The 24,942-nt window shown below is 40.1% G+C and overlaps 1 protein-coding gene and 1 long non-coding RNA gene across 10 annotated transcripts in view; one reads left to right on the top strand and one right to left on the bottom strand.

The window, feature by feature from the left end:
* PRUNE2 (prune homolog 2 with BCH domain) overlaps positions 1-24,942 on the top strand; it is a 292,041-nt gene that overhangs the window by 237,612 nt on the left and 29,487 nt on the right. For 5 of the 9 annotated variants that reach the window (XM_019033866.4, XM_055351075.2, XM_019033859.4 and 2 more), the window contains exons 10-12: positions 10,366-10,445; positions 13,178-13,378; positions 20,951-21,124. In XM_019033866.4, the coding sequence (XP_018889411.4) occupies positions 10,366-10,445; positions 13,178-13,378; positions 20,951-21,124 (455 nt within the window). The remainder of the gene's footprint in view (positions 1-10,365; positions 10,446-13,177; positions 13,379-20,950; positions 21,125-24,942) is intronic. The other 4 variants (XM_055351078.2, XM_019033860.4, XM_063696471.1 and 1 more) reach the window with 1 other exon arrangement.
* On the bottom strand, positions 1,631-23,843 carry LOC129524690 (uncharacterized). The gene is made up of 5 exons (XR_008668551.2): positions 23,578-23,843; positions 23,186-23,419; positions 20,884-21,145; positions 9,106-9,234; positions 1,631-1,882 (listed from the first exon to the last, which is right to left on the bottom strand). It is a non-coding gene; the product is annotated as an uncharacterized lncRNA (long non-coding RNA).

Below are 24,942 nucleotides of genomic sequence, written 5' to 3'. Positions count from 1 at the left end.
TCGTGCCCTTGGTCTTTTGCCTTGGCACCTAGGTGGCTTGCCGCCCACAGATCTCGAACTCCTGACCTCAGGTGATCTGCCCACCTCAGCCTCCCAAAGTGCAGGGATTACAGGTGTGAGCCACCACGCCTGGCCTGGAAGATAATTTTTATGGTCAAGTTTCACTATGTGGCGAGACAGTCTGAGGAGCACTTTACCCAAAGGGCAGGGCACCTTCACGTGTCTAAATCTGTGTTGTTCAATAGTGACTCATTCATCTCCAGCATGTGCTGAGCCCTGTGCTAAGCACTGGGTGTGCTTGTCCCCCAGGAGATTCACGTGTGTGTGGAGAGGGTGGCAGTGGGGAGGAGTGGGGGCAGACACATTTCAAACAGGAAATCATAGGAACATGGCAGCATCCGCGTGAGGTAAGCACAGGGTGCTATGGGACATGACCCGACTCTGTGGGGTGGAGGTGAGGTCCCAGGTCCCGACTCTGTGGGATGGAGGTGAGGTCCCAGGACCTTACTCTGTGGGGTGGAGGTGAGGTCCCAGATCCCGACTCCGTGGGTTGGAGGTGAGGTTCCAGGATGGAGATGTCCACACTGAGTAGTACAGGACAGCAAGATTGGCAAGGCTAAGTGGGGAGTGGGGAATGAGAAAGGAGGCTTGAGTCTGGGCTTAGGGGCCAGGTCAAGAGGGCCTTGTGAGCCCTTCTCTGAAGCCAAATTCTTTCCCTGAAGTGGTGAGTTGAAAGGATTTAAACACAAGAAGGTGGTGTCAAGGTTAAGATGAAGAAGGATATTAGTTATAATTTGGAGGAGGTAGGGATGAAGATCGTAAACAGAAAGGTCGCGATGTTTCTGCATGAAAAAAATGAACTTGAACTAAGGCTTTTGTAGTGAGAATGGAGTGGAGAGGATGACGTAAATTTATAGGATTGGATGGCCAACTGGATGAGGAAGAAATGCTGGGAAAGAAAAGAAAGTAAGAGTGAATGCCAGTTTGGGAGCTTGAGTGCCCAGGTGATATGTAGAGACATTCACTAGGATGAGAAATGTATTAGTTAGCTATTGCTGTATAATCAATAATCTCGGCCAGGTGCAATGGCTCATGCCTGTAATCCCAGCACTTTGGGAGGCCGAAGTGGGAGGATCACTTGAGCCTGGGAGTTGGAGACCAGCCTGACCAACATGGTGAAACCCCATCTCTCCTAAAAATTAGCTCGGCATGGTGGTGCACGTCTGTAATCCCAGCTACTCGGGAGGCTGAGGCAGGAGAATCACTTGAACGCAGGAGATGGAGACTGGAGTGAGCCGAGATTGCTCCATTGCGCTCCAGCCTGGGCAATACAGCAAGACCCTGTCTCAAAAAATAAATGAATAAAATAAATAATATCAAAGTTTAGCAGCTTAAAACAACAAACATTGATTATTTCCCAGTGTTTGTATCAGGAATTCAAGAGTGTATTAGCTAGATGGTTCTGGCTTAAGGTATCTTGTTAAGTTGCCATCAAGACATTAGCCAGGTTGCAGGATCTGCCTCCAAGATGGCTCGTTCACATGGCTGTTGGCAGAAGGCTTCAGTTCCTTCCTGGATTTTCACAGGAAACCTCAGTTCCTTGCCACATGGACTCTCCACAGGGCTGCTTGACTGTCCTTACAACAGGGTAGCTGGTTTCTCCCAAACTGAGAGACCCAAGAGAGAACAAAGCACACAGTGCTTTTTAGGACCTAGCCTTAGAACTCACCTACCATCCATTCCACCTTATTCTGTTCTTTAGAAGCAAATCATCAGTCCACACTTAAGGGACGGGAAATTAGGCTCCACCTTTTGAAAAGAGTGTCAGAGAATTCATGGACACTTTTCAAAGTCGTCACAGAGAAGGTAGGATGTAGCGGATCTGCGTAGAGGAAGATGTGGGATTAGGTTTCGAACATGTTCAGTTTGAGATCCCTTTGAGCCATCCTGGTTGTGAACTGTAAACTCACTTCCTAAATAAGTATATGCCCCTCTCCAATGTGAGATTATGCCATCTAATTTAATCTTCTCCACAACAAACAAATCTATTCATAGATCTTAAGGTTATAGGAAAAATATTAAAAGAAGCTAGCAAACAGCCTGCAGGCAAGAGGTAGAATTCTCCATGCATCCATCATTCACAGCCAAGGAGTTAATTATTCTCTGAAAAGCAAAGAGGTTGAAATGATAAAAATGTAGGCTTTCCTTCTATTCCTGCTCAGCGTTCCTCAAATTTTCATGTTTAAGCCTCACTGTGAAAAGAAAAAAAAAATTGACATACAAAACCATGTACACTCTATTCAGGGAACAATTCAAGAAAATGTTTGAGGATCATTGAGCTAAAAGTGATTTTTTTTGCTCCCTGCAGAATTTTAGAATCTGACCCTGGGTAAGGAGGCTGCGTGGTGTCCCCCACCTCTGAGAACCTAAGAATGTTTAGCTGTGGTTTGTGCGGTTTTGCACATTCCCTAAAGAAGGTGTCTGGGCGAGTGCTCGGCGCTTATCTTCCTACTGTGTGCAGTCAGTTTCCAGCTCTCACCTCCCTCCTTCATCTCTCTTCAGCTGGCTGGCTTCTAAGATGCTTCTCCCTGCCTGGCCACAGTGCTTACCTGTTCTAGGTTGAGAGAGGCCCAGCTGGGTTAGCGAACTGTTGCTAAAGAGCGTTATTTCATGGGCTTGACCCCAGCTTCCTATTGTAGCATTTCCTGTCTTGGGATTAGCTTGATTAGGCAAAGCGTGAAGCTCAGTGCTGCTTCAGTCTCACCTCCTACTTTGAGTAATTTGATAAGTACTCTGTGGTTCACAGGGTGCCATGTACTGCTGGCTTAAATGGAGCAGCCTACTTTATCAGACAAGAACCCTCAAATGGCAGTCCTCCAGCCCATAGGCTAATTGATATTCTTGACGAGGGAAGGCAAGCACCTCATGAAAGGTTTTGTTTGTGTTTTCTTTTTTCTTTTTATCTCTGTTTCTAGAGACAGCAACCTTATCAGTCCAGCAGATCTTACTAGACTAGAAAGAAGCCAGGAGAGTTTTAAGGAACTCTTAACACAAGAGATATTTCTCTTTATGTAATCATTTTCCCAAAATATATCAGCATAACCATCAGTATTTTTCTAAAGAACAATGGACCCCACATCATGACCTGCTACTTTACTTTTTATGGAGGTATATATTTCAGTGGCCAATCTTGTAAAAATGGTTATTCCTGAAAAGGGGTGCCACCTGCTGCTGGATATCCGTGTCTGTCAGGAAACATTACCATCTAGAAATGCTATTGGTATGTGTGCGCCAGCTCTTGGCTCACTGCTCATTTCCTGTTAAAAAGAACCTAATCTCAGGCAAAGCTAATCCTACAACAACAGTCAAATCCCTCCAGATTCAGATACGTTGGAAAAATACAAAATGCAGAATGGGCTTAATTTTGTACCTGTTCTAAAAGCAAGAAGGTGCATTTATGTCCAAAAGTTCTGCATTTGTTGTCCTTCATTCTCTGTCATATACTGCAATTAGCCTTCCATATGAAGAAGTGTAAGTATCAGAAACACACAATCTACGAATATACGTGGGCTCCATTCTCAAATTGGAGAATTCCATTTCTATCACCGTTCTTTCTCCATTTGGTGGTATTCAGGATCATTAGAGAAGGTGCAAAGATTTAGCATAAATAGCATCAAGTCACCTAAGAGCATGTTTCTTTTTATAACTTGAATGCTTAGCTAATTCAGTTCATCTTATTTCCTAAAATCTGAACTTAAGGCTATTTATTTTCCGCTAGGAACTTCTTTAGCTGCTTTCACAAGTTTGGATGTGCAGGGCTTTATTGTTTGGTTACTTACACGTGTGTTTTTTAGTCTCCAAACTGTGATTGGAGACTTTTTGTGATTGATAACTAGAGGTATGGCCCCGAAGTCAGAGAATATAGTACATGTGATGTTGACTTTTGGTATTTTATGAGACATCATGTATGGTAAGTTTTGGTGAGTTCAAAAAAAAAAAACTGTGTTTTTATTGACCGCAGATCTCTCCATTAGATCAAGCTATATTACTGCATTGTTCAGATCTGCCATATTCTTATATATTTCTTTTCAAATTAATTTATAAATTCTTGAGAGGTATACTCAGATTTTACCCCATGAAATTTATTTTGCCTTATAATGTATTTTCACTTTTTGTTTTACATATTTTGAGGCTATGTTGTTAAGAACACATTGGCTCTCAATTATTACATCTGAAGAATTATTCCTTGTATCACTAAATAATAACTTTCTTTAGCCTTAATAATGCCTTTTCTGAAGTCTGTTTTGTTGGGCATTAATACTGTAATGCTGGCCAGGTGCAGTGGCTCATGCCTGTAATCCCAGCACTTTGGGAGGCTGAGGCAGGCAGATCACCTGAGGTCAGGAGTTTGAGACCAGGCTGGCCAACATGGTGAAACCCCATCTCTATTAAAAATACAAAACTTAGCTGGGCATGGTGGCAGGTGCCTGTAGTCCTAGCTACTTGGGAGGCTGAGGCAGGAGAATCACTTAAACCCAGGAGGCGGAGGCTTCAGTGAGCCAAGATTGCACCACTGTACTCCAGCCTGGACGACTGTACCAAAAAATACTAATAATAATGATAAATAATAATAATATTATAATGCTTTCTTGTGTTTAGTATTTTTCTGTTTTTTAAAAATACCACTTTCTTGTCAACACTTCTGCATTATTATGTTTTAGATGTTTCTTTTTTAAGCAGAATGGCTACTGAGGTCTTGGTGACATTACCTGCTATGACAACCCCAAATCTCAGTGGTTTAACACAACAAAGGTTTAGATATTATTCTTTAATCATTATGGCCTCTTTCATGCTATTCTTTTATTTTATTACTTTTATTGCTAATTTTTCTATTTATTGCATCTCCTGGAAATGCCTCAAAGTATTTTTCCCAAGTGTAGTTTATAGGGTTTTTTTATATGAGCTCATCTTTCAGAGAGTTTTTTCTTGCACCTAATTGGATTTCCAGTGAAACTTGCTTGTAGAAGTAAGCACTACCAAGTGGTTTCACATCTGATTCTTTCTTTCTTTTTTTTTTTTTTGATTGAGTCTTGATCTGTTGCCCAGGCTGGAGTTCAGTGATGTAATCTCGGCTCTCTGCAACTTCCGCCTCCCGAGTTCAGGCGATTCTTCTGCCTCAGCCTCCCAAGTAGCTGGGACTACAGGTGTGCACCACCACACCCGGCTAATTTTTGTATTTTTAGTAGAGACGGGGTTTCACCATCTTGGCCAGGCTGGTCTTGAACTCCTGACCTCATGATCCACCTGCCTCGGCCTCCCAAAGTGTTGGGATTACAGGCGTGAGCCACCGTGCCTGGCCCACATCTGATTCTTTTGGAACCCTAGGGTCCTAGGTGTTCAGTGATCCTAGATGAATTTTCATCTTAATTTCTTGATTCATTTCTACATCATTCAGGTAATATAAATTGAGACATGAGCGACCCACAGCTAGTGTCTCCAGCTCCTACTGGTTGCTTTTTATTTTCTACCCAAGATTCAAGTAAACCATGCTTTCCAAGGCCAGAGGAGAGACTTTTTTTCCATCCCCTTTTTGTTAAGGGGAAAGTTCCTGAAGTTCCAGAGCCCTATATAGAAGTTCAGGTCTAGGCCTTTCTTCCATCACCAGGAGGTCCCTTGTGCTGTGAGACCCTAAGTCCTGTGTCCAGTGCAAGAACCCTGTGTGCTAGGTTTTTATCAGCCTTCTATAATAACTCTTTATTTCTGGCACCTGTGGACTTAATCTTATTTTTTTAAGCTTGGAAATGTATTAGTAACTTTTGGAGTATGCTATTTCATATAGCATTTCTTGTATTTTTAATGATACATGGCTTTACACCTTGTCAGACTTAGCCAACACTTCCTAACATCTCTCTTTTAGCAAAGAGGAAAATCCTCTGAGTGAGATTCCAGGGGTTTCTAACTTAAATTTAATAGTATTATTTTATTTTTATTATATTTAATTTTTTCTATATATGTTATTTATTTTATGTAACTTAAATCACTCACCATTTATTTTACATGAGTGATTTAAGTTTACATATAATGGTTGAGTATCCCTAGTCCGAAATCTAAAATGCTCCGAAATTCATGTTCTTCAGTGCTGACACAACACTCAGAGGAAATGCTCATTGGAGCATTTCAGATTTCAGATCGTCAGAGTAGGGATTCTCAACTTGTAGTATATAATGCAAATATTCCAAAATCCAAATAAGTCGGAAGGTTTAAATACTTCTGGTCCCAAGCATTTTGGATAAGGGATACTCAACCTGTACACTAGTGATACAAACATTCCTCTCAAAATAACCTTAATAAGTCAATCTAAAGAAAATGTTAAGTAAATTGGCAAGTGATAAAAGGCTATGACAAAAACCCTAAAGGTGATATATTAATACTCAATCTTATAGAATATTTAAAAGCATTCGGTGTCTTTTCAAGCTTTTTGTTCCTATACGCTTTGATGCTTTAGCAATCCAGATGTAAAGCTATTTACTGTCAATATGAATCTGGGCTAAGAATGTGGAAAATTGGTTACCCAAAAAAGGAAATAAATTTTTGAGCGTAGCATAACTCAAATATTCCCTTTGAAACAATAAAGGCCAGCTATATAGTAAGAATGGGCTAGATTGTAATGTGGTAACAAATAACTACAATATCTCAGGGCAAAACACAACAAAAGTTCATTTCTTGTTTACATTTCCAGCAAGCTTTCGTCGAGGCCTCTGCTCATCAGAGGCACTCGGGACACAGCCTGGCCGAGCCCCTCCACAGCCACCTATGTGGGAAGAGGATGTGGCTCCTCACACGCTTGCTCCTAAGCCTTCTGCTCAGAAGCGACATCTCTCCCTTCCACTCTTTCTTCATTAGCCAAAGCAAGTCATGTGGCTACCCTAACTTCAAAGGGGACAGGAAAGTGCGATACTACCATGCACTCAAAAGGCAGAGAGCCAGAAATACTTGGTGAAGATCAATATGTCATAATACATTGATCTTCTAACACACGTGGTGTTAATGTCACAGTACCATCCAGCAAAGAAACCATGAAGCAGTTTTAATACATCCTCTAGATGGAGACATGTAGCTGTTTCAGCCATAGTACAGCCTGACTTGTGTTTACAACTCCCTCAACCTCTTGGTTAGCTCCATTCTGTATAAAGAAACTCAAAATTAAGTAGAGGCTACAGATAGATAACGTAAAATACAGACCTTCACACTGGACTGGTTTGTTACCTAACAGATCTTGAGAGGCTTCAGTTATTGATCATAAAACTGCTGTCCTGCTTAATCAACAGCTGCTCTGTTTGGCCACTTCATTTCTGCAAATGTTTATGGGCTTAATGTATGAATGTGGTTGAAGTATTTACAAAGAGCGTGACTTGGGTTTCTCTTAGATTTGCTTCTAGGCTATTCTGGCTCAGCTTTCCCTCTGTCCCAGGGGTTTTTTAACATGTCCCTATAGCCTTCTTTTTGGCGGGGAGTGGGACGGAGTTTCGCTCTTTTTGCCCAGGCTGGAGTGCAATGGCACCATCTCAGCTCACCACCTCTGCCTCCCGGGTTTAAGCAATTCTCATGCCTCAGCCTCCCGAGTAGCTGGGATTACAGGCATGCGCCACCACACTCAGCTAATTTTGTATTTTTAGTAGAGATGGGGTTTCTCCATCTTGGTGAGGCTGTTCTTGAACTCCCAATATCAGGTGACCCGCCTGCCTCAGCCTCCCAAAGTGCTGGGATTATAGGCGTGAGCCACTGCGCCCGGCCTAGCCTTCTTTAATATCCATGGGTTTGTGTGAATCTCTCTCCTTGGGTCATCCGCTGATCACAGCCTTCAGCATTTTTCTTCCCCCAGTGCATGCTAACACAGGGGGAAGAAATCTGTGCCTTCTTCACAGGGTCTCTGCTTTGTGTTGAAAAGGAGCACTTAGAGGCAAAGGCTCTATTTTCTAACATCAATGAGTTGAGGAGCATTTCTAGGTTCTGTGGAGATTTGTGCAGTAATAAGATTACCTTTTACCTGGACTAATGCGCAAATTATAGTGACCTTAATTATGATTTGTCCAACCATGACACATACTTTAATTAAACCACTGCTCCTGTACTATGTTTTAAGTGGAGGGTATGTAATACCTTAAACTCAGACAGTGCTTTATGACTTAAAGAATACTTTTATTTGTATTATATTTATTCTCCACAGTCACTGTGATGTTGGGTATTATCCCCTTATAAAATCACAAAAATGGCCAACTAATCTTCTCAGAGTTAATCAGCTTGTTGATACTGGCAGCAGAACTATAACTCAGAACTAAAACCTCATATCCAGGCAGGACTCCTGCAATTATTCCATGATGTTGCCCATTATTCACAATTGTTTAAAAAAATCTATTAAACTTAAGCTGATCCTATCTATTTTAAAACCATCATATTTATTTTGATGCCAAGGCCCACATCCTGTGTGCTCTGTCAGGCAGATAGAAATCTGATGTCTTTATTTTTGTTCAAGGTTGACTCTTAGGCAGATAACTAGAAAAATAATGTACATGTGCATTTAGAATATTTCAGGCTCAATAATTCAATCCAACACAGTAAGTGGTAGAACTAAGATTTAAATCCAGTGGCTCTTAATAGCAGCATTTTGCTACTTGACAGGTACAAGAGGTTTGATGTCAAGGAGAACACACAGAATGACAAAGATCATTGTAAGGAATTCCAAAAACTGCAGGATCATGGGATACCCAGACATCCGTCCCTCTAGGTCCCAGGACTTTCAAAACTGGGGCCTGGTGCAGATCTTCTCTTTGCATACCTCCCCAATCTTTGTTGCTGAATAACGTGGTTTGATTCCACCTATCATAGTGTATCTCTGTTTGGCACAGGTTATCTTGTTCCTGCTGATACATTATTGTCTGTCTTACATGCCAACCTCTTGCATGCTCCTTTGCTACCAGGGCACAGGTCTAGTTTTAGAGAACACACAGGGTCAAAGCCACAGGAAGAATGTGGACAAAGAAACTCCCTGATGCTGAGCTTTTGAAGGGGTCTCAGGAGTTGGTAGGTAAGTACACAGGCACTTACCTCTATCCAGGGGAGCAGCACTGAGTTCTCGAAGGTAGGGGTCATTGTATTAGCTCCATCATCCCAACTCCACCACGAGAATGAGACGGGTCTGTTTTGTTCCTCTATATCCTCGGCACATAGTAGACACTTAATAGATATTTGTTGAATAAATGAAGCAAATGCAGTAATCACTAAGGGTGCAGATTATTTTCTTTCATCATAGTGCTTTATTGACAGTAGGGGATTTGACTTGCATCCTGGAGAAGTAGATTAAACTCCAAAGGTTTGGTAGATCCAGCGTGACATAGTGCAAAGTACAGTAAGAGAGGGAGAAGGGGACTAAATTAAGAACTTTAACATAAAGGTTTATCATGTTTAAAATTAGGTTAGTGACCACATCATAAGGATTCACCCTAGGTGAATGAAATGACGTGAAACTCACAGAGAAGAAATATATATTATGGTAAATGGGGTCTTACTGAACAAAGGTCCAGGGATGAAAATAAATCAAGAGAAATTTATCGTGAACAGTGGTCAGCTTCTTAGAAGAACATACAGATTCGTCACAATTGCCTTTGGTATTTCCTGTTTCCCTACACTTCTTACCAAATGTGCTAATACAGATGGTCGTGGGCTCAGCACTGATTAGAAACAAGAGGTGGGAAGTCATGACCAGAGCCATCTTCACCAACATATATTCACAGTGACTCTTTAAATATTCAAAAAAGGAAGAAAAATAACATCAGTCTATGCCTGCTCAGGAGTGTTAGGCACTTTACTTTTGTAGCTTAATCTTTAAACAACGTGGTGAAGTAGGTGTATATCCCTAGTTTACAAATGAAAACTGAGATCAACAGAATATGCTCTCCCTCTGTCCATGGGAATTTAATTAAAATACTCAAATTTACAGAGTAAGAGATGTGTACAAAGCACATATATTGACCCTGTTGTTAAAAATATGTATATATTAAATGTCCCCGAAGTATATTTTATTAGTTGTTTGCATTTCCTATTTCTGAGTTTCCCACTTGGTGTGTGTTTATTAAGTGAGCTAGCAGAAGTGACTTGATGTAAGCAGGTGAAATTGGTGTCCATTGTTCTCATTTACCATAACTGCAGAAAGTCTTTAATTTGGGACCACTTACAGTGGATTCAGTCCCCATACATGGTTTATTTTAAGTGAGTTGAAAATGTTATCCTGGACTCTGTGGGTTTCCTTTTCAAAAGAAATGAAGTCTTACACAGTTGTTGACGCGCTTTGCTTTGCTTTTTTTGCAGACTACTGTCAGAGGATGTAGGAATGGACATCCCCTTTGAAGAGGGCGTGCTGAGTCCCAGTGCTGCAGACATGAGGCCTGGTGAGAGCAGCATTTGTTCATTTCCTTCGTTGGTATTCTGTATCCCAACGTTTTCATTTTTCAGTGAAAGAATTATTTCCTGTGCATCTAACTTATGATTTCAGTGATAACAGTGAGAGGAAAAAAGAAATGTGTGATATGAAGGTGTTAGGCTGCATTTGGTGAATTTAAGAGTTGGCTTGAATACTGATGCTCGCTAGTGTGGGCTACATTTTATCTCCTAGACCACAGCCTTATCTGCCAATGTTTTCAGTTCCTGTGATAATTGGCTACTGTATATTGTACCAAATTCTGACTAACGTCTAAGTTCTCCGCATTTACACATAATTGTAAGAATGTTTAAAATTGGAAATGTGATATCAAGAATGCTCAGTATCCTATCAAAACCAAAACAAGACAACAACAATAAAAAACAACTACCCTACATTTTAGGGGTTTACAACCCAAGGCATACACAAAAAGGAATTTAATTTTTCAATTGCAACTTATATGACTCTCACTGTATTCCAGGGTCACTCTCTTGCATTACACCAACTCCAGGATCATACCAAGATCCTGAATCATGTATTCTCAGCCAGGCCTACAGTGTGGTAGGAAGAAGGAAGGCAATTACATTTCTTTTCTGTCGTAGTATTTGAAATGCATTCTTCAAAATACTAGTCATGTAACAGAATTATTTCTAAATGTTCTATGGCCAAATATGCTTGGTAACCACAGTATGTTTATTTGAATCTTCCAAGTTCACAATGTACTTTTGAATGATAAAGGCACTAAGGCTATGGTTATCTGATATGGTAAGCAGCTAGTCACATGTGGCTATTTAAATTAATTAAAATTAAAAATAATTTTTTAAAATGCTCTTCTTCAGTTGCACTAGCCTCATTTCAAGTGCTCAGTAGCCAAATATAGAACCTTTTCATTATCACAAAGAATTCTTTGGGACATCACTGCTCTGCAAATTCCTGAAATATAGAAACTCAGTGTTGAAACTTACTTGTCAATAGAAACCTTTTTCAAGTAATACATAAAACCATTACCTAGAACAGAGTTTGGGTGATGTTCCATTCAGAAAAGAAAAAGCTTAATGACTGACAGGGGAACAGTGCCAATTTCTCCAGGACAAGGCCAGAGCCAGAATTCCAGAGTCGAAGGATATGCCAAATGGTCTTCAAAATATTTCGTGCTTAGGAATCCTGTCATTTCTGGTTTTAGGTGAAGGGAACAAACTGTTTTCTCCTACTCTGCTCTCACACTGAACACTTCTGTGACCAGATGTGTAGGGTTTTGTTTTGTTTTGTTTGCCACACACCAAGCAATTTTCTAATGAACACCAACTGGGTGTCCTATAATTTAATTCTGACACTATCCACCTTGGGAAATGACAAGGGTTTTAAGACCTCTGTGCCTGGAACCAGGGCCAAAGACCAAATACATTTCTTATTATACTACAGTAGGGTATGTCTCTACCTTTGTTTTGTTAGTTTAAGCTTGGTTAAAAAATGACTTCTCCAGCTCTGCTTTTATTAAATGAAAGGCAGCTGAGCAGGAAGATGCATACTACAATGAAAGGAGGGAGCCTACACATAAGATTATCACTTATGTTATGGGAACCAGTGTCAAGCGAGATTGGCATAAGAGCTGGTGACTGCTTGGGTGAGTTCAAAGAATGTTACCTGGAAGGATACTTCGGCCAGGTAAAGGGCACTGAACATCATATACAGAGTTGTCAGGACCTAAAAGAAGTATTCTGGGAGTGTCTGTGAACATGACAAAGTTCTTAACGTATATTCCATAGGAGCAAAGTCAACGCAAATATTAGAAAATATAGTTGGCCCTTTCTATCCATGGTTCCAAATCCGTGGATTCAACCTACCACAGAAGAAAAGTATTCAAAGAAAAAAAATCGCATCTGTACTGAACATGTACAAACTTTTTTTCCTGGTCATTATTTCTAAACACAGTGCAAAAACTATTTACTTTGTATTAGGTATTATAATTATTCTAGAGATGATTTGAAGTATACAGAAGGATGTGCATGGGTTATATGTCAACACTACACCATTTTATATCAGGGACTTGAGCATCTGTACATTTTGGTTTCCACCAGGGGTCCTGGAATCAATCCCTTATGGATATCAAGGGACAACTGTATATGTAAACTTAACTATTTTTCTTATGCAGTATACCCCGTGAAAATTTAATTCAATTATTATAGCAATTTCAAGTTTTCAAACTTGAACAGGGAAATTCTAAAAACTAGTTATCTAACCATTTAGTAATAACTCCTACTTCCTGTTTCTACATGGCCAAGGCTGAGGGGGTTGGGAGGATCCAGTTACTGAGGGCTGCTTTCAAGAAGGGTGTCTATACCTCATACAAAGATTTCTATCAGGTCTGCTTTTGCTGAAAGGACTTTAAAAATGTTTTCCACTGGGCCCAAACCCACTCTTGGCAGCCATGTATAGGTTAAGTATCCCTTACTTAAATGCTTGGACCAGAGTGTTTCAGATTTTGGATTTTTTCAGATTTTGGAATATTTGGATTATACTTACTGGTTGAACATCCCAAATTCAAAATTCTGAAATCCAAAATGCTCCAGTGAGTATCTCCTTGACACGTCATGTTGGCACTCAAAAAGTTTCAGATTTTGGAGCATTTGGGATTTTGAAATTTTTGATTTAGATTGCTCCTCTGGTTTAATACTTGATGTTGCTGTTCTCTTTCTTCTTTAGAACCTCCTAATTCTCTGGATCTTAATGACACTCATCCTAGGAGAATCAAGCTCACAGCCCCAAATATCAATCTTTCTCTGGACCAAAGTGAAGGATCTATTCTCTCTGATGATAACTTGGACAGTCCAGATGAAATTGACATCAATGTGGATGAACTTGATACCCCCGATGAAGCAGATTCTTTTGAGTACACTGGACATGGTAAGTCACTAAGTTGGCAAGGCCAAAGTTAAACGCTAAATAAGTAAAAGATTTTCTAACAGACCTCTCATTTTTGTGCCAGTGGATCCTTTTTGTGATTTCTAGAAGCTTCTGTTTTTATTTCAGGTCATAGGTGGCCATGATTGACAGTTTGGAGCTTGACAGAGAAAGTATGGGTCACAGAGGCCATACATAACCATTGCTCTTTATTAACCCCCACTCTGTGCTAGCATTTATGCTAGGCACTTGGGCTGAGGGAAGACTGTTACGTGCTGTGTTACAAGAAACCTGGGGCTGGGTTTGCAGAGGAAGAGAATTTAATCCAGACGATAAAATTTGAAGAAGAGAAATCAGAGCTTGACAATTTCTTGTATAAGTTCCCACTATCTGCAATGTTCTTTTCCCCAGATCCTTAAGTGACTGACTCCTTCTCTATATTCAGATGTTAATCAGATGTCACCTCCTCAGAGAAGTCTTCTTGACCTCTGTAATCAAAGATGCTTCCCACTTCCCGACTCCCACCACCTAGTCACTCTCTGTCCCAATGTTCATTTTATTTTCCATGTGTCACTAATTCAAATTGTATTATTTAACTATTTGTTTGCATCTTTATTGTCTTTCTCTTACCACTCGAATGTATGCTCCACAAGAGCAAGGACTTTATGTTTGATCCTGCATCTCCAATAAAGTGGGAAGGAAGAAGGGATGGTTTAGGGGGAGTGAGAGAAATGATAAAAAGGAAGATAATTAAAAGTTTTCAGATCATCCAAGACTGACACTCCTGATATGAACTTCAGTCTTTAGTTCTTTCTCTTACTCTATGAAATCTGGTTTAAGAAATATGTACAAATACAATCATTTGGTTTTTTTTTTTTTAATGGCATTATGTAGTTTCTGTTTCAGTTCTAGCCAGGATGGAATTATCTGAAGTTATAATATTTGAAAGTGAAAGCAAGAGAGTCTGGGACACAGCTATTGCTTTTATTCATTTTTAAAATTCACGCAATCTTAAAAGCAATACAGTGCCACAATTAAGTGATGGCCTGACTTTTAGACACATGCTAATTCTAGCAGTTCCACTCCTAGAAGAGCATAATTAGAAAATTCACCAAATTAGCTAATTATTTCAACCAATGGTCATTGAGCCGACATGAGCAGTGCAGTTCAGACTCTACCTTGACAGAGCTTAAGGCTTTATTTCCTCAAAAAGGAAATGGCTAAACGACTTGTTTTATAGTCTGTTATGCTTAAGTGGAGTTTTTTTCCCATAAGTTATTGGGGTACAGGTGGTATTTGGTTACATGAGTAAGTTCGTTAGTGTAAGTAGAGATTTTATGTTGCATTTTTATCATGTGTGAATATCTGTAGTTATCTGGGTAGTTGATTCTGTAGGTTGAAATACACAAATAGGAGGTGAAAGAAGGTCTGGAATTTGTATTATTTCCTGTCATCCCAGAGAGTCTTCAGCAGCTCCTCTATCCATCCCAGTTGCCCCTACCAGCTCCTGCTCCTTTCCTGCTAATATATTGACAAAATCCCACAGAAGACTGTGGCATGACCCAGCTGGCCCCTCTCTTGCCTCCGTATTTGCTTCCTTTTTGTCAGGAGAGCTTTGTCACACCACATCTGAACCTTTCATTTTTAAACATAGTAAAACTGTCGAGCAAAGCAGTGGTGGCTGAGCAAGCTGGTAATTAACACTGCCACTTGCTGACGTGGCTCTTTTAATGTAGTTAACGTAGCTGTGTTGAAAGAACCAGTTTAATGGCCATAACCCTGTTTTAGGTCTTAAATGCAAAGGACAGAATTGTAAACTAAGTTGAATTTTTAAATCTACCTTAATTTTCAAATGAAAGATATACAGTCAGAGATTGAAACTTTGAAAACACAAAGTGCCTCTGAATAGCTATATTTTGTAAACATGAGGACATGGATAAGTGACTGTATAAGAGGGTTGGATTATAAATATGTTTGAGTTCTGAAGTATGAAATAAATGCTTGAAAGCAGCCTGTTTCTTAGGTTTCTCGTGCAAGCATTTTGAACCAGAAATATACATTCTAAACAAAATAGGGGTTTTTAAGGTATGGTTTTTCAAAAACATTTGGGCCATAATTTATTTTCTTTTAATGAATACTTTTTCATTTATATTTTTCATTTATATTATATTTTTCATGTATATATTTTCATTATATATTATATATTTTTACTATATATTTTTCATTTATATAGTTTTCATTGTATATTATATACCTCATTATATTATATAATTCATTATATAGTTTTCATTTAATTTATTTCATTTTATAACGAGAACAATGAAGCACAGAGAAGTTAAGTAATTTGCCTAAGGTCACACAGCTCATTGTTGCCCTTTGTTCCTGGCCCATGCTGCTTCCCAGTGAATATGCTAACAATGAATGGGAAAGGGTCTGTTACCAGATTGGACTTACATACTTGAAGCCAAACATGATAGCTCTTGCTCACATTTAGGCCTCTTTTTATCCAGTTTTCCTGACTTGCGGGAGACTCTAAAAAAAAAAAAAGTAAGCATTACTCTACCAAATGCCTAAAGGTTTTCAGGCCATTTGCCTGTTTTATTCAGTAGCTGATGACCAAACACCTCTGCCAGGGTTTTTGCTCACAATGCAATTTTGCTTATGGAAAATTTATGAAACTCAACTATCAAATATATTCAATTGGTCTTCTCTTTCAAGCAATTTTCTTTAATAGTTGTGTCCATGGAATTGGTAAACTATAAGACATCAGCAAAATGGAATACTTGAGGGCTACTCTTAAAAGTGAGCAGGATTTATATTTACTGAGACAAAAAGCCTATTCTATCTATCTATCTATCTATCTATCTATCTATCTATCTATCTATCTATCTATCTATCTATACTTTAAGACAGGCCCTCACTATGTCACCTAGGCTGGAGTGCACTGATGTAATCTCAGCCCACTGCCACCTCGACCACCCAGGCTCAGGTGACCCTCCTACCTTAGCCTCCTGAGTAGCTGGGACTACAGGCATGTGCCACCATACCCAGCTAATTGGTATATTTTTTTGTAGAGATGAGGTTTTGCCATGTTTCCCAGGCTGGTCTCAAACCTGTACTGTTTTAATAGATAGGAACAAATTATAGAACAATCTGTATAGAACATGCAGAATATATAGAATAATCATACTCTTTGAAAAATAAACATGTCTGTGTATGTGCAGAGGAGGAATAATACACATCACACAGTAACAGATGAGTGGCATTGGTCATTCTCATTGTTTTCATGAAGCATTTCTGTATTCCTGGTACTTTCATTAATGCGTTTTACTTTTTAAAAATTAATGAACTTTATTCTTTAGAGCAACTTTAGGTTCACAGCAAATCTGAGCGGAGAGTACAGTTTTCCTGTACCTGTTTCTCTACAAACATTCACCCTCCTTCACTGTCTACATCCCTTGCCAAGTGGTTGGGCTGTTACAACTGATGAACCTGCATTGACACATTATTATCACCCAAGGTCCATAGTTTACATGAGGGGTTCAGCTGTTTGTTTCTCACTTACTATAAAGTCTTTGTGTGGTATATTTTGAAACAGTACATAGAAAGTAATATCAAATTTATGTCCAGATGTGCTCCCAATAGGGGGCTCAGCCCAGTTGTAAGAGTCTTAGAGTAGGAGTCTTGGCTTGTAGTATCATCACGATTCCAAGTTGTGCATTCTATGTGTTTAAGCAAATGTATAGTGGCAGCATTTATCCACCATTGTAGTATCATACAGAATTGTTTTTCTGCCTTAATTCTCTGTGCTCTGCCTATTTCTCCCTTTCCCGCAACCCCTAGCAATCACTGATGCTTTTGCTGTCTCCATACTTTTGCCTCTTCCAGAATCCATGTAGTTGGACTCATACAATATGCAGCTTTTTCAGACTGGCTTCCTTCACTTACGCAATTAAGGTTCCTCCATATCCTTTCATGGCTTGACAGATCATTTCTTTTTAATGCTGAATAATATTCCATTGTCTGGACAAGTCACAGGTTATTTTCCATTCACCTACTGAAGGACATCTTGGCTGCTTCCAAGTTTTGGCAATTATGAATGAAGCTGCTATAAACATACATGTGAAGCCTTTTGTGTGGGCATACATTTTCAGTGCATTTGGGTAATTACCAAGGAGTATGATGGCTAGATTGTAAGGTAAGAGTATGCTTAATTTTGTAAGAAACTGCCAAACTCTTCCAAAGTGGCTGAACCATTTTGCATTCCCACCAGCAATGAATGCGAGTTCCTGTCGCTTTGCATTCTCACCAGCATTTGGTGTCAGGGTTTTGGATTTGGGCCATTCTAATAGGTATGTAGTGGTATCTTGCTATTGTTTTAATTTGAAATTCTGTAATGACACATGATATTGAATATCTTTTCACATGCTTACCTGTCACCTGTATATCTTCTTTGTGAGGTACCTGTCCAGGTCTTTTGCCCATTTTCTTATTGTTGAGTTTTTGTTGTTGTTGTTGTTGTTGTTTTTGAGACACAGTCTCGTGCTGTCGCCAGGCTGGAGTGCAGTGACGCAATCTCGGTTCACTGCAAACTCTAGCTCTTGGGTTCAAGCGATTCCCCTGTGTCAGCCTCCCAAGTAGCTGGGATTACAGATGCATGCCACCATGCGCAGCTAATGTTTTGTATTTTAGTAGAAACGGGGTTTCACCATGTTGGCAGGATGGTCTTGATCTCCTGACCTCGTGATCCACCCACCTCAGCCTCCCAAAGTGCTGGGATTACAGGCGTGAGCCACTGCACCTGGCCTTATTGTTGAGTATTAAGCATTCTTTGTATATTTTGGATAACAGTCCTCATCAGATATGTGTTTTGCAAATGTTTTCTCCCAGTCTGTGGCTTGTCTTCTTATTCTCATTCTCTTGATTTTTGTCTTTTATATAGAAGTTTTCATTTCAATGAAGTCCACCTTATCAATTATTTCTTTCATGGATCATGCCTTTGGTGTTGTATCTAAAAAGTCATCTTTGCTTCCAAGGCCAGTTACATTTTCTCTTCTAAAAGTTTTACAGTTTTGAATTTTACATTTAGTTCTATGATCCATTTTGAATTAACTTTTGTGAAGGATCAAAGGCCTGGGTCCAGATTCATTATTTTACAGGTGGATGCCCAGTTATTTCAGCACTATGTTGAAAAGACTATCTTTGCTTTATTGTATTGCCTTTGCTCCTTGTCTAAGATCAATTGACTATATTTATGTGATATGTGTTTTACTATAACCATAATAAAGAAAGTAGTATACAATTTTTTTTTTTTTTTGAGACAAGGTCTCACTCTGTCACCCAGACTGGAGTGCAGTGGTACCATCATAGCTCACTGCAGCCTCAACCTCCTGGGCTCACGTGATCTTCCCAAGTAGCTGGGACTACAGGCACATGCCAACATATCCAGCTAATTTTTGTATTTTTTGTAGAGACTGGGTTTCGCCATGTTGCCCAGGACTGGTCTTGAACCCCTGAGCTCAAGTGATCCACCTGCCTTGGCCTTCAGAGTGCTGGGATTACAGGCTTGAGCCACCACACCCAATCAAAAATTTTTTACGTAAGGGAATTTTAATAAAATTTGCAGAAAATAAAACAAGACAACCCTATGTTCACCCCACAGAGATGACCAGGGTAAAGCTAGAGCAGGTCAGACGGTACCAAACAGGATGAAGAGGGTCTGGTGGATGGAAAGTTCACTAGAGGGAAAGGAGGGTGTGTACAAGAGCATCAGAATGCAAACCTGCTTCAGAATCCAGAGTTCTGGGGGAGCAGAGACCAGATGGGAAATTGAGTTCCAGGAAGGGATATAAGATTAGCATCCTAGGGTCCTAACCCATGTAGGAAGGAAGAAGCAGGAAGGGATTCCAAAGAGATGGGTGGATTTGCACAAGGGACACGACGCTTGGCCTGAAGCCAGTGGTTTATGATCTCTGTCCTTGATAAGCTGCCTCATGCTGGTGGGAACACAGTGGAAGCCAGAGTGAGCCAAGGCTCTGTAGGTGGTGGTAGCTGTTGGTGTTGGCAAAAAAGGCTAGGATTGCTTCCCAACCGAACTTCATTTTGCTATCTAAGTCACTGGTAATTAGACACTTTTGAATATATAATTGCAGATTCTTCCAGAACATAATGGCAGTGTTGTGGCTCCCTTACAGATTAGCTCCATTTCCAGGAAACTATCCAAGTTTTTCTTAATTTACTCACCCACCTTCCCAATTGTTTTTGAGTGTTCTGAGTAAGTTTGTAAGCTAAGTAGGGAGTGGGTTGCTGGAAGTGAATATTAAAGGTGATTCAAGGCACAGTTTCTTAGCCCAAGGGACTCACAGTCTCTTTGTAAAATAAATAAGAAAGAGAATCACACATTCAAGGTACAATGTGGTAGATTAGAAGGGCTGAAAAAGGTAAAGGTTTTGACTATATTTGTTTAGTAACTGTGATCTGAGGCAAACCACTTCAGAGTCAGTTTTTGCATATAATGCCAATGGTATAATAATATAATGGTATAATGACCATTTTAATACCAACTAGTACCTGGTACAAGGTCAATACTTAATACAATAGTGCTGTTATTTTCATCAAAGTGCCATAGAAAGAAGTGAAATGCAGTGTAAATTCAATGGTGCTTTTCCGGGAATGGAAAAATAAGAATGATAATGTCTTGGAATTATTGTGAAGGTTATAAATAATCTTTTCTTTCAGATTACTTAAACATATAAAGAATAACCATCATTAAGCTCTACTAATACTTCTAGTAAAAATGGAAACAATTGCTGCTTATTTTTTTAATAAAAATGGTTACTTTTTTTTTTTAATGCACAAGAGTAAATTTCTTCCCAGAGGATGCTCAGTAGGCTTTTTTATTGTCTTATGCACCCATCAATTTGGGAGTCTTGTGCATTTGGGGTCTTGGAGCATTTCTGGTCTACAAAGTTGTTTGTTTCTCACTTACTATAAAGTCTTGGTGTGGCATATTTTGAAACAGTACGTAGAAAGTAATATCAAATTTATGTCCAGATATGCTCCCAATAAGGGGCTCAGCCCAGTTGTAAGAGTCTTAGAGTAGGAGTCTTGGCTTGTAGTATCATCACGATTCCAAGTTGAGGGCCCCAAAAGACTCTGAGCACTGAAGAGATGTGGCCCCAAAACCCCAAGATTTTCTGAGTCTAGTACACAGCCTTTCACCGCATTAGACCTTCAATCTTTACCCTGATCAAGGATGAGTTGGTCCTTGGACCACTACCCATGCAAGACAGCTTAAGTTTTGCACCTAGTCTCCCCCTCAGCATGGCCTTAGCAATGGATGTGGTTGTTCAGTTAATAAAAGAAGACTTCATTGAGTGTACTTTATATGGTCAGGATAGTGCTAAGCTCTGTAAAGGCTGTACAAAACAAGGACTTTGATCAGGTTGTTTCTGCAGGATGAAACAAAACAAAGGCTGCCCGTAGGAGTACTGTATTGTAAAGCTTACCATTTGGCTGTTTAGCTGCACTGTGGAGGTCTTGCTCCTTCAGCCCTGCTCTGTGCTTTGTTTCCAGAAGATCCCACAGCCAACAAAGATTCTGGCCAAGAGTCAGAGTCTATTCCAGAATATACGGCCGAAGAGGAACGGGAGGACAACCGGCTTTGGAGGACAGTGGTGATTGGAGAACAAGAGCAGCGCATTGACATGAAGGTCATCGAGCCCTACAGGAGAGTCATTTCTCATGGAGGTAGTCGAGCTCAGCATGAATCTGGGAAATGGGGAAGGGGCAGCCATTTTATTTAAAATCATAAAGTGAGTCTAGACTTCTCCAGAACATGACATCTCAAAGACCCTATTCTAGAGCCAATATTCAGGGAACTATAGAGCTAAGTATATTTCCTCATATTCAATTCAATAAACATTTGAAATCCTACTAGGCAAAGACAACTTTCCAATATAAAATGGGCTTTTCATGCTACGTATCTGATAGCGATCATCTCTGTGCAAATTTATTGAAAGTCATAGTTGTCTAATTTAAATGTCTGTTTGGCATTCTTATCAGTCCATTGTACGGTTGAACTGAACAGAGTATGTGACACCATGGCCTGTGTCATAACACTACCCCCGAGGTGCTTCTCATTACAAAATGGCCTTTTGAATCCTCTTCAGAAGCTTTGGGGATTTTTTTTTTTAGACTTAGCCTGGTAATTGTTTCCCCTAACTGAAGTTTGCCTTTCTGTAAACTAGTAAACTACATTAAATCTAGGCCGACAACAGCCAACCCCAGTCAAAGCCTCCACCTGTTTGGTGAGAGACAAGGGAGAGAGAAAAGTGTGTTTGTTTGTATTTCCAGCACTTTCTTGAGGGCTCCTGGAGCATATGTGGCCTTGATTAATTTGGGAGTCACAAAAAGTCAGATGAGTGGAAGCAACACATTTAACATTGTCAACTTCAGAAAACATCGACAGCATTTTGATTCTTCTGCTGCGTGCCTTCCTTTCCCGAGTCCTGAGGTGCCACTGTAACCACCCAGCTGTTCAGAAAGAGTGTGAGCTGACAAGGCAGTTGTTGCTCTCTCAGTTCTCTCTTCCTTAATGAGGACAGGGAAATAAGAGTCTTAGCACTGCCTCAAAACACTGCTTTTGTTTTCTATTATAACAAGCAGAAGGCTGATCTGTTATTTCAATCAAACCTTTCTCCGCCAGCAGATTTTTCACCTTCCATCCCATACATTGCTACCCCCACATAAGTATCAGGACCACCCAGGGAACCTGACCACTGTAGCAAAGGTGAATGCCAGTCCCTGGCCCTGGCCATGGCCTTTCTTTTTCTTGCCTTACTGTTTGACCTGAAATGGAAATATGCCCCGCTGAAAGCTGCTGTCAAGAGCAGTTTCCTCTAAAGGAAATCATGCCCGTAGCCCTTCAGAATGAGAGTTGGCCCCATCTTGCTGAAAGTGACACACAGCTGGCTGTAGAGTCAACCCTTTTGCTTTTATGTGAAAACCATAAGAGGAACACTCAATCTTCCCCATCTTCCCAGGTCACATCTCCTTTGCACCACCCATCAGATATTTTTGGTTTGTTTTCTTTTTGAAAATAGAAACAAAACAAAGGCTGCCTGTAAGAGTAGTCTGTGTTCATTTTAAAAAGTATTAAAAAATTAAAATGTCTGTCACATCAAAGTCACCCAGTGATAAGCCCTATAAACATCAGCTCCTAAATGCAGAGTCCCTGTGTTGAAAGGAAGCTCATGGTCCTGCTGCTCTTCTAGGGCTAGTTATCTGCTAATACTCCAGTAGACTCGCCTGCTTGTTCTTTAGGTGGGCTGTTGTCTGAATCAGGAGAGAATGATTATCATCAGTGCACTGATGGTTGGAAAAAAGCCACTGCTTCTGCCTGTCACAGTCTTGTAACAATTCACCTGAGCCGTCACGGCTAACCTGGTTTGCTGTGCTCTCCGTCCCTGCCACCTCCTCCCTTTGTCATTTGCTCGTCTCCATTCTGTGTCACAAGCTCAGTTTTTGTCTGTGTGACTGTCTGGTTTGTTTTGAAGAGAAGGCCACCTCCCCTCTCCCCAGCCCTGCCTTGGCCCTCTCCAGGCACCGGCCTGCATGAGATGTGCCTCTGGCTGCACCCATCCGGAACTTTAGAGAGATGCCACCTTTTCCTACACCCTGAACAGCTTTTGTGCTCTGTAGGTAAAGATACTTCAGATGTTACTTCTGAATTTGCTAAAGCTTTGTCTTCCACATTAGGAGTTTACAGCACTCTCTTAGACCATAATGATGAAAAATCTCCTTACTTACCAACCTACTGAGTTTGTCCTTCGGCTTCTGATAAGCATTTAAAAAGCAGCAATCACTTCACAGTAAACATGAATCTTATTTGGTGCTTGACATTTTGCTCTGAGGAAGTTTTCTCATTTGGGCCAGTAGAGAAGTGCCAGCTACACAGTGCTCTGTGCCGAAAACTGTAAGGTGGGGGCAATCAAAAGAGCTGCAGAAGTTAGCCCCAAAGCCAGGCCCTGCCAGGTGTCCTACCTGTTGAGAATATTGGTGCATGATGGCAGTATTTGAATAAATAATTCAGTCTTCAGCTTTAGTGACCTTGATATGAGCTATTGCACACAATGTAGAAGAATGGGGCTCAAAACCCATCTCTGTCACTTACTAGTCTGTAACCTTGGTACATTACTTACCTTCTCTGGGCCTCAATGACATCATCAGCCAAATGAGGGTAATCTCAACACCACTGTTCACATCCTATGAGCCAACAGCAATATCCTTGCCATCTGCATAAATAAAAGCAAAGAGGGGTTTGAATGGTTTTGCTCAGCCAACAGTACAGGGTCCCTCTGAGGCTAGAACTGGCTTTTTTTTTGAACTTGGAGCTGAGAAACCCATTTAAATAATGGAGAACAATAATGCCAAGTAATTTTAACAAGGAGTTTCTTTTCTTTTTCTTTTCTTTCTTTTTTTTTTTTTTACTTCTCTTATTTCATTATAGGAGATTCAGGTAACCTTCTCTGAAGTCTTGCTGGACAAATGACCCTGGAAAGAATGAGGAGAAGAGTTGCTGGCTGGTGTGTGTGTGTGTATGTTTTGGTTGCGACTGTGACATCTTTCCTTCTGTCTCCATTCCATTGCTGGCCAGCAAACTTGTGTTACATCCCTTTCATGCCTGTCTGTGTCACTCAGGTAAGGTTTGCGTCCTTGCTTCAGAGGGTCTCAGGAGACTCCTGGGGGGGTTGCTCATGCACCCCACCCAGCACATACACCTTGAATTCACCTCACCTTTATTGAGAAGAAAGTCTAATGAAAGAAATGTTTTAAAAGCCAGACTTCAAATGAATTATGCTGTTGCCAACAGGAAACTTTACTAGAGTAAGCTGCATATTTGAGAATAGAAATTGAGGGGTTAGCTGACCCCTTCAAAGTATCTGGGAGGGGCAAAAAGTGATTGATCCTATGCATTCTAGTTATTGCACTTTGCTTGCAATTATAGTATTATCTGATTTTTTAAATTTAAATTTAAACTTTTTTTAGCAGGAAGCAGCTATAGAAAAATTACAGTATTATCTGAAATATCTCCCAAGCCTGCCAGCAGCACTGGCTCTTGATTTTGGAGGAAAACTTTCATGTGGAAATCTTTTTCTTTTATTTCCCTCTTTTAATTATCCCCTCTCCTGCTACTTTCTTCCTTCTCTTTTTGCCTCTTCTTCCCTTCTTAAAGCTCCTCTGCCCAAAATAACACATTTTCATTTATAAATTTTCATTTTCATTTATAAATTTCCATACTTTTTATATCGAGACATTTCTTACTTAGACAGCGATCATGAAGTAGTAGGTTGATCCCGTAGTATTCCTTTAGTTAAATAAACTTGGATGAACATGACGCTGCAACATTCCAAGGGCAGACAGCATTTACACAGTGAGCTGAACTGCCATTTAAAATGACATCTGAAGTACTGTTTATAAACCTCAGTCTTTCCCTTTCGAAAAAAAATGTCTTAGAAGTTCATGGAAATAAAGAAAGAAATCAAAGTAACTGAGTGGTCATGATC

Source organism: Gorilla gorilla, chromosome 13, assembly GCF_029281585.2.
Source record: "Gorilla gorilla gorilla isolate KB3781 chromosome 13, NHGRI_mGorGor1-v2.1_pri, whole genome shotgun sequence".
In the NCBI taxonomy this organism is placed as follows: Eukaryota; Metazoa; Chordata; class Mammalia; order Primates; family Hominidae; genus Gorilla; species Gorilla gorilla.
Note: the sequence above shows the minus strand (reverse complement) of the source record. Positions and strands in the feature narration are given on the sequence as shown.